A 16,112-nucleotide genomic window follows, 5' to 3' on the forward strand; every position below is an offset into this window, starting at 1 on the left:
AGAACATGTGGGACGCTAACCTAGCAAACATTTCAGACTTTCCTCTGTGAATTCTAAGAAATAATTTCCTATTTAATGACAGAGCTACACATCTGAATTCAGTCTCATTAAAACAGACTCTAATTCAGTGTCATCCATCCAAATTAAAGAGCACTTACCCAAAATGTTTGTTGCATGAGCTCCAACAAAACCTGTCCAGGTAGAAGGCCACTTTGACAAACAGGAAGTGGAAGATTCCAAGCAGATTTATAGAAGGGGGAACCGGACTGTACTAAGTGTGGTCGAGTATAGAGGGGTGCTTTGTGGGTTTTTAAGGTGGATAATGATTATTAGTGAGACGTTTGGAGGAGATATTCATTTGCAGTAAATGAAAGTATTTAAAATCTTGGAGTTAAACTTAGAAGAACACAAACAACAGAAAACTTTGTTGATATGTTTTTGTTTTGTTTACAGATGTTAAGTTAAAGAAGTTTTATTTGTGACATATAACCAATCAAATCACTCAAGAAGACAGAGCGACCACAGGTAGATAAAGGTTCAGAGCCAAAGTAGTGCCATTTATAAATGTATTTATTACGTAAATCAGTAAAAATTAAAATACTGATAATCAGTAAATCAGTCAGCCCACAATTACTACAATTCTACAATGTTTGTCTCTTTCTTTGACTTATTATTTGCACAATATATGATGTAAATGATGTCGTTTTTTAAACCAAAGGCTATAATATGATATTTTCTAAGAGAAATACTATGCTACTCTGTTTGTTCGGGCCCTGGGCCGCTGCATTCCTCCTCTGTTGTTTTCTGGATTGTACTCAGCTGGGGCTACACAGTGGAGTAGTGGTCAGCGCTTTTGCCTTGCAGCAAGAAGATCCCCGGTTCAAATCCCGGCGTGGGATCTTTCTGCATGGAGTTTGCATGTTCTCCATGTGCATGCGTGGGTTTTCTCCAGGTACTCCGGCTTCCTCCCACAGTCCAAAAATATGCTGAGGTTAACTGATTATTCTAAATTGTCCATAGGTGTGAATGTGAGTGTGATTGTTTGTCTGTATATGTAGACTGGCGACCTGTCCAGGGTGTCCCCTGCCTTCGCCACGACCCTAGTGAGGATGAAGCGGTGTATAGAGAATGGATGGATGGATGTACTCAGCTGCATGCCTTCGTCCACTCGGCCTCCGTTGACTCGTCCCGCCTGCCGTCTCTGGAGCTGAAGTTAGATTGGATCAGACCAAAGTATGGTCTAATCAAGATGCTAGCTGCCTCTCAAAAGGCTCCTTCATCTGGCGGCACTTCTTCTGAAGGGAAGCTGAGCTTCAGCAGAACTTTGGAGATGAGTTCCAGTGGTTGGTGGATGTGTGGGGAGATAGACTGGGACCTTTGAACTGTTCAGAAAGGAAAACAGGGAAACCCACTGGTAGTTTTAATTTAGGGTGCTACTGCGGTGTGTTCTTGGGTTTTAAGAAGTGAACAGGAAGAGTTTATTGTATTGATGATCTTTTACTTTGTTCCTGGTTGGAATGCCCATCAATGTCAATGTGAAGTTCACTTTTAGTTCTGTTGATTTATTTTTATTTTACTAACACCCATTTGCTTTTAACCCTCTCACATGTTGTGTTGTTGTAAACTTACTTTTTCAAATAAATACTCATCTAACCCTCTGGAAACCAGCATTTGGACTGTCTTTGTGTTGCTCCTCACCTACTTCAGACAGCCGGGACAGAACAACGTTTTGTGGACCAAAGGCTAAACTATGATGTTTTTAGAGCAACATCCTATACTATAGGCTTTTTTAATTGACATATTACTATGACATTTTTTTGTTTTATTTATTTTTTGTTTTTGTTTAGCAACATATTATAAGAATTTGAACAGTTTTAAAAATTACTATACTTTTACTTGTGCAATGAACTATTATTCTATGGCATTTTTTAGACAACATATTTGATGTTTTCTTGAATAACGTACTATTTTGACAATATACTGCACTATGACATTTTTTGAACCACATATCATACATGATAATTTTAGGCAACATCCTATCATTTTGCGCTTTTTGAACCACATAATAATCTAAATTTTTTTGCTGACATGCTATACTATGAAGTACAGGCCATACTGTTATTCTTGAAAAGTATACTATACTTTGACATTTTCTGAACTACATCCTATACTATGTTGTTATACACACAGTGCTTTGGTTACATGTTGATTTATAATCTAGATTTTTTTCTATTTTGTTTTTTGACAGGATTACCACAAACCTGATCGTAAACCGTTGACACCCACCTGAGGGAGACACTGCCTAAGCTCTCAAGGCTGTTTGGTCGTGGTCTTTCTGGCCCTGCTCCAGAACATCTTCATCAACTGAGTCTTCTTTTGAAGAGGCCCTCAGATGCTGCAATCTCTGACCTTAAAGAGGAACTGCTGCTTTCACTCTGTAACGAGACGGCGGTTATTTTAAAGACCCAGCTCCTGGTGGCTTTAAGTGAAAATTTAACATCCATCAAAACAGAACTGCAAACAGTTAAATCTGAGCTGTCGGTCAGTATTTCAAACATCAAGTCCGACCCGAGGGCCCTAAAGCATGCTGTGGGTGAAACGGAAACTTCAGTCTCCACATCACCGACGACATCGTCACACTCCAAAGCAGAGCACCTGTCTGCTGAACTTTTAAAAGTGGACTATAAATGTGAAGAATGTGAGCAGTGGAACAGATGTGATCAGAAAGAAGTCATTTTCTTTTTTCTCTTCTTTCTGGTTGACTTGATGCTGTCAAATGCAGATGTTGAAGCTGATTCTGATCTTTCAGGAGAAAAAGCTGCTTTTCCTTCATAGACTTTTCAGGAAATTATTCTCTCAGGTTTTCTCTACTATTGATCTTTTTATTATCTATGATTATTTAATTATTGTAAAATAAATTTGGAGGCATAAAGACTCATTTAGTTATTTTATTTTTGAAATCTTTGACGTAGAAGAACTGAACTTCCATTTTCCTTCTTGTACTGCTGATACCAGAACTAAACATGTCAGCTATTTATACTACTACTGCTGCTGCTTGTACTTCTAGTATTACTCCTACTGCTTGTACAGCTATACTACAGTTACTATTAATCGTCTGGTATTTGGTTGTCAAGCTGCTAGTTAGTGTTGTGCTAGTGGCTGACTAGTTAGCTCTCAACAAGATTTAATAATGAAAAAAGAGCCAATTTCCATTTTTACTTGTGAAAAGTTATTCCAAGTTTCCTTGTCTCAATCGTACGACATAGCGTGCAATTGTATGCAGCACAGTGAGACAGCATACTTGTTTCTGTTTTCACGCCGTCTCCGTGAACGGAATGCTCTGAAACTTTGCCCCCACTAGCTTAGCATCGCTGTAGCACACAGCTCAAAGGATTGTGTCCTATCTACTGATTCATATCTATGTCACACTACTCTACACTAGTCTGGTCCGATGCAGTCTCGATGATGACGTTTCACGAGTACCTGAAAACGCAAGTACGGACAGTTACGCACTGAGAAACGGCCACAGTCTTCTTACCGCAAAGGTACAAAGCTGCTGTCTTCTCCTCCACCAGGAAACGTCTTCAAAGCTTCTTCAAATCCAAAATAAATACATTCAAAAGATCAAACTAACGTCATTGATGCATTCAGGTGCAGTTGGACAATGAAGTTGCATTCAGGAGCGTCAGAGATCGAGTATCAGTAATGTAAATTTCCAACAAAAATTATGGGGGGGCAACCGGACGGCCAATCATATATTTTTGGATGATTTTTACTAATTTTTTGAAAATATTTATCAGAATTTTCTTGCCAAATTTGGGGGATTTAAAATTTTTTTCATAAAACTTTTAAGGGAAACTTTTAAAGAATTATTGGAATTTTCTTTCTGAAGGTTTTTGCAAATTTTCAAAAAATTTGAGGATTGTTTTTGCTGAATTTTTTTATTTTTTTTTTTTCAGACAAGGAAACAGTATTTTTTGGTGCCTCTAAATGAAGATAGCAGGAGGGTTAAAGTGTTTTAGTTAGTGTTGGACTACCATGTTCTGCCACAACAACTCCAGTGCTGCAAAACATTGATTCTCCTGCTGGAGGAATGTAACACTATTCTTCTCAAAGTTTTATCTTCATTTGGTGTTTTGATCATTGCACAGTCTAGCATACTTTTAGAAAAATAAAGGCTCTTCAAGGGCTCTTCAGAAGTCTCTCTGGTTCCTCAACGCACCATCACCTACTGAGAAACCGCTTCATTTAGAGCATGGTTGTTCACTTACTTCATGTGGTTCTTTAAAGCAGTAAAGGTTCTTTATTTTTGTTGGAGTTATGTGGTTTGGTAGCAGCTCCCAGGGTCTATTTTCATTATTGTTTAGTCAGAAAACAGAGAGAAAGATCAGTTGCAGTTTCACAGATCCCAAACTGACATCTTCTAACATGTTCTGTCTAACCAACAGTCCAGAAGCCAAAATATTGAATGTATATTAATGGAAGGGGTTATCACAACTAAACCAGGAAGGTCCACAGAGCTTTCTGGAAAATTATTCCTTACACAATTTCTTTGTTGAATTATGAATGGTTCTTCTATGGCATCACTGCAAAGAATAGTTTTTGGTTCTAGTTAGCGCCTTTATTTTTCTAAGACTAACCGAGCCACCGGATCTCCTCACATAGGGTTCAGGTTTTTCCTTTACTTTGTTGCATCTGCATGTATTTTGGGGACGTTATACAGGCTGATTCTGATGTTTTAAACAGAGTGTGTAGTTTAACTTTGGTGGAAGGTATAACTGATAATAAACAATCTGTATAAAGACTCAAAAGATTTCCAAAGATAAGAGTGTTGCATTCTGGGAACTTTCAAGGTCCAATATTGTGCCCCTTTCTCAGATATTCAGGGTTTTCTTCAGATTTGTCTGTAGATCAGATTTAATTACAGTTTGTTGTCCCATTTTCAATCAGAATAATTGACCGTGCATGTGCCTGACAGAATAGGACAGGATTATGGGGCCAGTACAGGACTCAGAGGTTAAAGTGCCACCATGAGCTGCAATGACCTCCTACAGTTTGTGTCCTGCAGAAACTTTTGCTGCTGTTGGTTTGCATCCTGGATGAGTCTTTGTGTTCATTCAGCCCAGCAGCAGCAGCAGCTCGGAGAGGTGCAGCAGCCAGGTGGAGGTGGTGAATGATGAACGACTAGTAGCAGCTCTCCCATTATCATATCTGTCCCTGCTCTTAACGGGGGATTTTCATCCGTGTCCCTCTGCACTCCTCTCATCTCTCCCTCCCTCATTGTGCTCCCCCAGGAAGCCGATCGATTTCTCCTCCATTACCTAAAGTCCACTCAGCTCTCAGTTTGGAGAAGCTCCTCATTCATGCAGCTGCACTAAACCTTCCACTCTGCCTCGGATCAAACCATCGGGATATTTGCTGCGGTTCTGGTGGACGGACCCAGAGGACGGGGTGCGCGCACCCACCGGGTACCGCGGGACGATCACGTGACCGTCCCCCCTCTGGGATAATTAGCATAAAAGACAAATAAAGGAGCGGACTGAAAAAAACACACACAGTCTGTCCTCCTTTCTTTTAAAGAAAAGGAACAAATCCATTCCGCCTAATTCGAACCTTGCTCAGGGACAGCTCGCGTGGCAGATTGCAGCCTAATTAGTTTAGAGGGAATTTAATTCAATTAACTTTCCACAGCTCCGCGCGCCCCGCCGCTGGGCTGCTTTCAGAGCGCGGGGCCAGAGCTCCAGATCTAATTAGCGTGTTTGGAGAAGCTCTCCTGCGCGCGGCCATCCCTCGCTGCTCCAGCTGTGGTGCGCCTCTGTGTGTGTGTGTGTGTGTGTGTGTGTGTGTGTGTGTGTGTGTGTGTGTGTGTGTGTGTGTGTGTGTGTGTGTGTGTGTGTGTGTGTGTACCGTGGTCTCCCGGGAGCTGTGTTTTTTTTATCCTAAAAAGCTTCTTTTTTAAGTAACATGCCGTTATCCATTAGGATAATACAGGTCTGGTGCCGCAGCAGAGATGTACGCAGCATGTGAATCACCGCAGCTGCTCTGCGTCATATTCTGATGAATGCAACTCAGGTTTGAGTGGACTTAAATCAGGATGAGTGTAATTTGATGGGTTTAAATTTATGGCCATATTACGAGGAAGGTTTGACAACTTCAGCATTTGTGCTGCACGATTATTTTGGTTCATTAGGACTTTGGGGTGGTCATAGATTCAATCCAGTCAGATTGAAATGTGGATTCGTGTTGCGCCAACCTTCAAGCAAATATGTTTTTGCTCAGTTGGGGATACACAGTTATTCTCTAAATGTGCTTCTTTTTAGGGCACAATGTTGAGATTGTCAACTTTTCTTCATATTTTGAACACAATTTGTAATTACAAGATGTTTTGCTGCAATATGGTGAGATTTTACGCACAAAAAAGCCGTTTCATTGCAGGTGTTTCTCCTCCAGGCTCTGATTTGAGGTTATTCAGTCTAATTTTGCATTACAGCGTCTTCAACAACTTTGGCTCAAGTTACAGCTGTGACCCACATAAACGGCACAGTGACCGAAACAGAATTAGATTCAGGAAATTAAAAAAATATTCAGCTTATATTTTACACCATTATGTGGTCTGTTTAACTTTATTTTCCTCCTCTGGGGTAAACTGTGAGCCCAAATCTGACTCTGATCAGGTATCAACACAACCTGTGTGAGGAGCTGAATGTAACTTGCCGTTTCTCTTCGTCTCTAACCCGGTTAGATGCGCGCCGTCGTCTCGAGCCGGAGCGTCACGGTATATTCCGGTAATTGGGGACTGATATGCGGGGACAGGCGCGCCGACGGGACCCCCGGGCCCACCGACCCCTCTCTCTCCCTCCCCCTCCTCCTCCTGCACCGTCTCTCATCCATCACGGTGCAAATCAAATGCGCAGCAGCCAGCAATCTGCCGCTGTCAAGACGCGGGCCGATGTTAACGGCAGGATCCGCGAGTTCTGATTATATTTTATGCGCAATCAAATCGACCTCCGAGGGAAGAGGGGCTTAAGAGGGGCGATGACACGACACATTTTAGTGACACTGCAGGTAGCGAGTCATCTGCCCGCCTCTGTGGGATCACACGCTGGCCTGGTGGCTTTAACGCAGTCAGCGGTCAGAGCTGAGGATGGAGCAACGGAGAAGAAGCCGGTCTGCTGTTGATCCTCCTAAATTACAAAGATGTTTTACAAATAGCAAAACCATGCTACAGGTTTGAACTACTGACAGGATATTAAAAATGACATGCAACAAAAACAGGATGAACACATGATGGAGAGCACCTGTATGTGTCAGTGAGAGCGCGAGGAGCTGCTGCGTATTTTACGCACAACAAAAATACGCACAAGTGACAGTGAAACGCGCACTAGTGGACTCATTTATAACGGGAAGGACCACAAATGTGATTTCTACACTGTTGCTTCCTGCACTATTCTATTGATCTGTATCGACTATAGGTCTAATATTGCAATTTACATCACAGCAAAATTCAAGAATGAGGAAAAACCACACATTTTGAACCACTCTGCCCTATAATGTATCTACTCCTGGTAAAAAAAAATAAAAAATAAAAATAAAATAAAAGATTAAGATTATAATTTTAAAAATAACATCATTATGTATATTAAAATCGAAATATAATTTGTATAATTAGCTCATTTTGCTTCTAAGTCAATTTAAACGCATAAATGTGAGGCTTATCAGAGCTACTGCAGCTATTCTAACCGTTTTTATAGAAATAATTGATTCTCTTAAATGTGATTTCAGATGGAACCAGACAGTGATGGAGGATTATTCCTTGTAGAGAACACCGTTTACACTGGGATCTCACTAAAATACTCAGGAAGTAGGCCTCTATCTCTTTTGTTTTTCCCTCATTTATTGCCTCTTTGACTCCTGCAGCAGCCATCAGCTGGATGCTCAAATCATGCAGTGTTCAATCGACTTTTTGCGTTTTGGCACTGATTCATCAGACCGACTCTGTAATCTGTGCTTTAATTTGCGCATTAAACCGCGTGTTTTACAGAGCTCTACAAAGAGGAGGTTAATATCCAGACCTGACAATCAATACATGCCTCAGTCTGACGCAAGAAAACGGCTTTGGGCGCTCTGGACGTGTTGTTCTTTGAGCCTCGGTGATGGATGGAGCTGGAAGTCTGTCTCTGACTGACGTCCTCACTCACACATCAGACCACCGCGTGTCACTGGACACAAACCGGACTGGGCCTCCCGCGTGGCTTTTCATCAAAACCAGTGCCCCATCCTTCACTCATCCCTCCTGACCTGTCTCTATCCATACATCTCTCCATCCCTCCATCAGGACTATCCATCACAGACAGCGGCCACCAGCTCTCCAACCTCCTGCTCCGTTACGGGCCGATCTGCATGCACGGTTTGGGCTGGAAGACCATCACAGACAATTACAGCGGCAGCAGAGACGGGAGCAAGGGAAGGAATAAACGTGGAGAATTTAATTTTTCCACAGATCACGACCCTTTCGGATGAAGGGCAGACAGGGCAATTAATGAGGCCTGAAAAAAAAAAGGCCTGGTACAGTTTGATCAGCCCCTGGAATATAAAATATGAGTGATGAGAGCGCAGGAGAAAATCAATCAACTAAAATATTTGGTCATTATAAGCTAGAATTTACAAATAAAGACACACATCAAACTAAAGCTGCTGTTAAGAGGTTTATTTATGATGTTTTAACAGTGTCCACATTCATTATGGGAATTTCGCTACAAAACACAGGAATCAGATTACACTATTAATTATTATTATTATTATTATTATAGTAGTGAATGTATTTTACAGACTGATTCTGTCAGTGCGGTTTATTGGTTAATAGTTTTATAATTTGAAGTTTTAATAGTGGATAATTCTTCCATAGCTCCACAAAATGATGGCTGAAAAAAACAACCGGCCCTTTCCTCAATCAAACCTCTGATTGTGATTACCATCGAGCAGCCCGTTACGTGCGTTCATACGGTTTTCCCTAATAGCCCACTGGCCTATAATCCCCATAGTCGGGGTTCCTCTCTCAGGGGCCCTCAGGAGCCTCCAGGGGACCATTGTGTCCTCCTCTGTTGACTCAGACGCCATGAATGCCAAAGCTCCCCATTACTGTTTCCGTCAAATCGCCCCATGAATGTAAAAGTCCAAAGTTAAAGCCTCCGCAGAGGAGAAGTCTCCCCCTGCGCCGGAGCACTATGGGGCGGATTAGTGGCCTGGAAGAGACCGGGGCCTTCTTTGAAGGGATTAAAGTTTAAATGCTTAAAAGCGGGAGAGCTAGGGTCGCTCCTGGTTGCTCTTTTTTTTTAGAGGGGAGGCAGAAAACGGCCTGGAGAGTTTAACTTTGAAACAGTTTAAGTTTCTCGGTAAACTCACCTCTGAACCCAGCAGACGGGTACGAGGACGCACAACAGACTGGAGCGGCCTGGGAGCGGACGGGTTGTGGACTCCAGATAAATCTCAAAAGGCTTATAAAAGGCAGAATATTTATCTAAGTGGGCTAAAGAATTGAGTGTTTTTAGAGGGGCTGCAGCAGTCTGTATTCTGACTTGTGGTGATTTTATTGGAAGAATTTGGGACAGAGTTAAAGAGTGAGTTTGCTGCTGTACTTTGGTGTCTTTTAGTTCCATGTGGGCTGGACACACAACTCAATAAATAACATATAGTGAGCTAGCCTGTACGTAGCAACTATAAAGCATATTATTCTGGGATTAAAACATTCAAAGTAAATGGAGCTGAGCACTTGTCATGATTTAAGTGAAGGGGTGCACAAAACCAGGACGTGTTTGGTGATTCCATGTGTGAAATTCATGTTAAAGGCTGTGTATTTGGGGTATAATTAATTAGTTGTTTAAAAAAAAAACCCAGACAGACAGAAAACTTGAAATGCGCACCATCACAGCACCGCCCCAAACACCCACCGACTCCACACCAACCACACGATAAACGCCGTAAACAAATCTTATTATTTTATTTGTACTTTAACTGAGCACAGAGCGGCATATGCACGCATGCGCGCGTGTGCTGCGGGGTTGATGTCATTAAGCGGCATCATCATGCAGCCTCTGGTCAAGCGGAGATAAGAGCGCGCACTTTGAGCCCTATTACGCATTTTACGCGCGGGCACACGGGCCAAATTTAATTAATTTCTCGCGTGCACGCACAACGTAATTTTAGTTCGCGGATTATATTATTTGGTGAAATTCATCCGCTAATAAAAAGCCTGTTAATTTCATGAGCAGAGTCGGAAAAGCAGCGCGCAGGGATTTTTTTGGAGACTGCACGGAGCGCACGACCGCCTGTCGGTTCCAAACCCCTTCGTGTGTGTGTGAGAGTGTGTGTGTGTGTGTGTGTGTGTGTGTGTGTGTGTGTGTGTGTGTGTGTGTGTGTGTGTGTGTGTGTGTGTGTGTGTGTGTGTGTGTGTGTGATGGGGGGCCGTGTGGGATATGACTTATCACATTGTATGACACCGAACAATAAACTTAAACCAATTTATGAAGCGTCAATGCGTTTATGGTTAGCCTGTCGTGGTTGCTCGGTCGTCTCGGCAGCCACTCGCCTCTCTCTCGTCCTATACATCAAACTGACGCGCACTCCGGTGACATCTCCGTAAAAGTGATCGGAATCAAATCAAAGCTTTTAATCTCGGCAATCACCGTCACATCTGGACGTTTTCCCTCACATAAAGACTCGTGTGGCTGAGCTGCGGTTGTCTCCGCCAGTCGTTGGAGGGGCAGTGTGACAGAGCGTTATTTGGGGGATAAATCTTGCGGAGGTTGAGCATCATAGGTACATTTTAGTGATTGGTTTAAACTAAGAATGTCACTAAATAATCATTAGACAATTCAGTTTGTCAGAACAGTCTGTCCTAAGTGTGCTTTTCCATTATCGGACCAATTTTAATTCACTTTAAACATTTATTTGCATTCACTTTTTTAAGTAATCTCCTCAGGCTTACAGGTCTTGTGCCATATTTCACCTAAAGTTAGTCATATTTTTGGTACGGTATTTAAAAGAGCACAAAAAAAGCTTCACAAACCATATGTGGTCTAAAGGCCTGAGCATTTTTAGAGATCAGGTACTTCGCTTGGAGACGTAAATGGTCGCTGACTCATCCCTATAATATCAGCCTGTTAAACTTAAATGTGCTTGTCCTGCTTGAAAAGGCTCCTCACATTCGTTTGGATAAGTCTACCTGGTCGTAGTAAGCGCAGATGCACGTAAAAGAAAACCAATCACTTGATTCTTGATTGTGATCATCGGGATTCAAAATCGGTGCATAATGGATGCATGAATATTAGAACTGATTTAAATGAAGAAGTCGTGTTTTTTCCTCTTCCACTCTGACCATTTAACTCTGCTGACACCTGCCAAGCAGCTCGCGGTGCTGTGGACCGCGTGGGCGGTGCAGTGGGAGTGGGAGGGGTGGGAGGGGGGCCGTCCGTGTCCACGCTCACTCACTGCTGCTATTGTCATGGAAACTAGACCACCGCCTCGCTATTGTCTCGCGCCCTGCCAAGTTTATTATAAACACCGCGCGAGCCGCAGCAGCGCTGTCAAACGGAGCGCGAGCGCAGAGCGAGCTGCAGTCCAGAGGAAGACACGGACACACACACATACACACACACACACACACTAACACACATCGAGAGGAGCTGCAGCTGCACACACACAACATCTGGATTACTACCCGGGAGAACCAGCGGTGAGGTATAAACCAGAAAGTTTGGGAGGAAGCAACGAGCTGAGTGTGGAGGTAGTGAAGAGAAACTGTGACTGTGAGTGAAAGCAGCACCTGAAGCCTCTGGGACTCACGGTTCACCTCCTCGTTGTGTTTTTGCAGACCGGTGTTCGCACCGGTTGAACCTCCATGTATAAGATGGATTACTCCTACCTGAACTCCTATGACTCCTGCATGGCGGCCATGGAAGCGTCGGCCTACGCGGACTTCAGCTCCTGCAGCCAGGCCAGCTCCTTCCAGTACAACCCGATCCGGAGCGGACCTTTCTCCAACCCGGGCTGCACTCCGCTCAGCACGGCCAGCTGCACTCTGGGAGCCCTGAGGGAGCACCAGCCCACCCCGTACTCCTCAGGTACTGAAACATTTGCTTTACTCTCCTCCGGAGGGTCACACGTATCTAAACCAACATTACAAAAGGAAAGGAGCAGTTATAGTTACATCTCGTTACAACTATTTATTCTTTATATATGAAATGAGAAAAATAAACCGTTTAACATTCAACTGTGATGTGTGGCATAATAAAATTTAAGGCCAAGGCCTAAATGGGGTTTATTGTAACTGATGGGATTCTTATCAGAATTAAATCGCTGCAAACACAATTTATCGAAATATACATTTTTATGCTAAATCAGTGCAAATTTTAACAATAATTAATTCGTTAAATAGAAAAAAGTGAAGGAAAGGCTTCGAATATATGATAAATGCACCAGTCTGGAATAAATCAGCGATCCGATTAATATAATAAAATAATAACAACAACAACATTAATAGCTGACCCACAATAGAAAACGATTTTAACTGCTTTATAACTATAATTGTATCTTAAATTACTTTAAACAAAATATACAATTTTGAACCAACAATGCCTCTTCATTTCTTTTTCCATACTCCTTGCAGTAAAATTCTGGAGTTTCTGTGGATTTTGACTCGATTACCAATACGTGTATTGTGCATGGTGACAGTTATATCTCAATGAGCAAAATAGACTGCATGTTTATTGCAAAATAAAGTTTTAAGAAAAGCTGAACAAGCATCCTCATTATGTCGATTTTACGTTCATAACTGAGTCATTTTGTAGCTTGTACAATTGTATTACAAAGGCCCCAACTCTCATTTACAGTTTATTATATTTATATTTATTGTAACATTAGAAAGGCTAGTTAGATCATAAGTGAATGGTTTTTGGATACTGCCTTCTCAACATTTTGCAAGAAATAAACTGATTGTATGATCTCACAATTTTGTCAATTCTGATTGGCTCTGAATTCAATCAGTTAATTAATCCGTCTTCTGTAAACATCTATAGTTACAGCGGTTTCGTTTTGATGAGAATAAATAGTGTCGTTTAAGGACGTTTAAAATTGTTTCCTTTAGATCAGATGGATCGTGGCTCATTTACGCGCCGCCTCTCTGCGTATTTTTTGCTGTTTTACTTCAAGGCCTCTGCAGTTTTAAAGCGTCAGTCAGGCCACTTCACATTTTGCTTTTCGACCACTAAACGGACACAATTATTTCCTGTCAGTCCCTTACAAGTTCTTCTCGGACCCCTCCGGACTGAACGAGAAGAGGAAGCAGCGGCGCATCAGGACCACCTTCACCAGCTCCCAGCTGAAGGAGCTGGAGCGGGTTTTCGCCGAGACGCACTATCCAGACATCTACACCCGAGAGGAGCTGGCTCTGAAGATAGACCTGACCGAGGCCCGGGTCCAGGTGAGAGGAACAGGCTTTAATCTGCTGCACAGATCTAAAAATTCAAGTGAAAGTCATGTCATCTGATGTGATTATAATACTGCATCGATCCATTTATTCTTCCACATATCTATCACATATTCTCTGTTGTGTCTGTAAAGAAAAATAAATGTTACCTGTGTGGGTTTCTGACAGGTTTGGTTTCAGAACAGGCGTGCCAAGTTTCGCAAGCAGGAGCGAGCAGCCAACGCCAAAGCCAACAGCTCTGGTGGCACCACAGGCAGCAACAGCAGCAGCAGCTCTGGAGGGAAGAAAGGTGGAGAGCCGAGATCTTCATCAGACGATGACGAGTCCAAAGAGTCCACCTGCAGCCCCACACCTGACAGTACGGCCTCCCTGCCCGGCTCGGCCAACGGAAACCTGGGCAGCCCTGCGAGCCTGAGCCCCAGTCCAGCTCCCACCAACAGCGGCTATGCCAACGCCTCCAGCTCTCCGGTTCTTCAGGGGCTGAAGCCTCCTAGCTGGTCCAGCCTGGGCCCGTCCAACCCAGCCGTGGCTCAGCCCGCAGCCCAGACTCAGGAGATTCTGAAGGCCTGGCAGCCGGCGGACAGTATGACCGGGCCCTTTGCCGGAGTCCTGTCCTCCTTCCACAGAAAACCCAATCCCACCATCAAGACGAATCTGTTCTGAAGCACAGAGGAAGAGAAAAGCAGAAACTAACTGGAACAGGGAGGAGTTTCTATGGTGTAGTCTGCTGTAGTTCAGCGAGGCCCTCGGTTCTTCCCTGAAAAACTGTCCTGTCAAACTGTTTCCAAGCTCAGATAATAAAATCACAGGTCTGGTCACTGTTTCACACCTAAATATTATGCAACACTATACCTGCTAAACCTTCCTGGACATGGACAGAGAACATTTCACTCTCAGTAGGTGTTCAAATCCCTCTTTCTCAGACAAAATTAAAAGATACACTCTATTGAAAGACGTTGAAATATACAGCGTCTAAATGATGTTTGTGTACAGGTGGATCACATATGTATTCACACATTCAGTCTCTTTTCTGTCTCACATTCTCACACTCACTGCATTGCAACAAACCCTGCAGCAGCTCCGATGAGCATGGCGGTCAGGTACGAGCTGAAATCAGAAGTCTAAACATCACGCTCCAGTCTCTGCTGGGAAAACTAAACAAACAAACTTTTACCCCTCAAGCACAACTTCCTCTAAGCCCCCTGACACACAGGCTTCCCCAACAAGGAACAGGGTCCCCCTAAATCTCTTTGCCGAGCAGAGCGGGGCACCCAGAAATCCAATTAGAGCAGCCGGGTCCAGACAAGACACCTCCCCAGTTCACCTCATCCCCCACTTCCTCCTTCACTGTATCAAGTCCTGACTCCCACACTCTCATCTTCCCCAAAGCTTTACGTCCCATCATGCCTCTCTCCGTCAAAACATAAGTCTGCAAGGGAAGGAGATGGAGAAATTCAGGTGCTTGAACCCATTTTCAGTCCACATCTACTGCAGTTTCCTGCTATATTCTTTGGGTGGAGAAGCGATGAGTAAGCTGGAACCCACACATTTATCAGTCCCATTATAGCTGACTTTACTGTTGCTGTCATTGTACTACATCTGGTTTTTCTCTTTAACCACAGACTGAGGAGTTTTTTGATGATTCTCCTGCTCACATGACTTCCAATTTACTCTGACTCTATTTTTTCAGCCAGGTTTCATTAACTCCAACACACAAAAGACGCTGGTCAAAGGCTGCCAGTACACGGAGATGGAGTTTTTTACTGTATGTTCATTTATACCCTGATTTTGTTCCCGTTTACATTCTTTGTGTGTGTGTGTGTGTGTGTGTGTGTGTGTGTGTGTGTGTGTGTGTGTGTGTGCAAAAAAAACAAACAACACTTTGTACATTTCTACTGTATGTTCATTTATACCCTGATTTTGTTCCCGTTTACATTCTTTGTGCATGTGTGTGTGTGTGTATGTGTGTGTGTGTGTGTGTGTGTGTGTGTGTGTGTGTGTGTGTGTGTGTGTGTGTGTGTGTGTGTGCAAAAAAAACCGCAACACTTTGTACATTCTTTCACCCTGCAAAGTTGCTTGTGAATCACTTCTGTTTCAATATATTGAAAATCTCTGAAACTGATTTCAGAGGGAGGGTTTACTCCAGAAATCTACTTAAAAGGGGGAAAAACATGTATTTATTAATATTTTTTATTATGTCAGTGACAAACCTACATTTATTTGAACTGCTCCATCAAATTTTGTGACTGTAAATTCTGTAATTAGTAATATAAATATTAGGTAGCTTTCCTTTTTTGCTTTACAGATCTATTTCCATTGCAGAGCATCTGTCTCTCAGACCAACACGTCAATGAAATCTATGAATCGACAGAAAGCTCTCGCGAATGAGAAGTTATAGCACTACTCTGAATATTCTAATAAATCTACATTATGGAGGCACTACCGGACGCATTCAATGACCTGGTTTTTCTTGTGTGTGAAAAATGATGAGAGTTTTGTGTGTTAAGTGCGACATCAAATGCTCACAAAACCACGTGTATGAACTCTGAGCTCCTGAAATCGTGGTTACTAAAAAACGTAATCACTTATTGTAATTTTACCGCACAGTCTTTCCCTTTCTGAAGCAGGT

The 16,112-nt window shown here is 42.7% G+C and overlaps 3 protein-coding genes and 1 long non-coding RNA gene across 4 annotated transcripts in view; 3 read left to right on the forward strand and 1 right to left on the reverse strand.

Annotated features, from left to right (window-relative positions):
• clpb (caseinolytic mitochondrial matrix peptidase chaperone subunit B) overlaps nucleotides 1-4,199 on the forward strand; it is a 42,937-nt gene extending 38,738 nt beyond the window's left edge. Inside the window, exon 16 of the mRNA XM_051958325.1 lies at nucleotides 2,249-4,199. Within this exon, the coding sequence (XP_051814285.1) occupies nucleotides 2,249-2,290 (42 nt within the window). The 3' untranslated portion in view covers nucleotides 2,291-4,199. The remainder of the gene's footprint in view (nucleotides 1-2,248) is intronic.
• LOC127536903 (coiled-coil domain-containing protein 186-like) overlaps nucleotides 1-16,112 on the forward strand; it is a 218,860-nt gene that overhangs the window by 98,568 nt on the left and 104,180 nt on the right. The window lies entirely within an intron of this gene.
• LOC127536916 (uncharacterized) lies at nucleotides 671-12,066 on the reverse strand. Its single transcript, XR_007946129.1, has 3 exons — nucleotides 11,921-12,066; nucleotides 2,287-2,435; nucleotides 671-1,382 (listed from the first exon to the last, which is right to left on the reverse strand). It is a non-coding gene; the product is annotated as an uncharacterized LOC127536916 (long non-coding RNA).
• phox2a (paired like homeobox 2A) lies at nucleotides 11,536-15,925 on the forward strand. Its single transcript, XM_022200249.2, has 3 exons — nucleotides 11,536-12,119; nucleotides 13,290-13,477; nucleotides 13,652-15,925. The coding sequence occupies exons 1-3, from the start codon at nucleotides 11,897-11,899 to the stop codon at nucleotides 14,144-14,146; spliced, it is 906 nt and encodes a 301-aa protein (XP_022055941.1). The 5' UTR covers nucleotides 11,536-11,896; the 3' UTR covers nucleotides 14,147-15,925.

This window comes from Acanthochromis polyacanthus, chromosome 13 (assembly GCF_021347895.1).
Source record: "Acanthochromis polyacanthus isolate Apoly-LR-REF ecotype Palm Island chromosome 13, KAUST_Apoly_ChrSc, whole genome shotgun sequence".
NCBI classification, from domain to species: domain Eukaryota; kingdom Metazoa; phylum Chordata; class Actinopteri; family Pomacentridae; genus Acanthochromis; species Acanthochromis polyacanthus.

Bases quoted from the DNA above. Each gene is read 5' to 3' on its own strand.
- phox2a (XM_022200249.2), top strand. From the start codon at position 11,897: ATGTATAAGATGGATTACTCCTACCTGAACTCCTATGACTCCTGCATG. The intron at 12,120-13,289 runs GTACTGAAACAT...ATTTCCTGTCAG, and splicing joins GCCCACCCCGTACTCCTCAG to TCCCTTACAAGTTCTTCTCG. The intron at 13,478-13,651 runs GTGAGAGGAACA...GGTTTCTGACAG, and splicing joins TGACCGAGGCCCGGGTCCAG to GTTTGGTTTCAGAACAGGCG.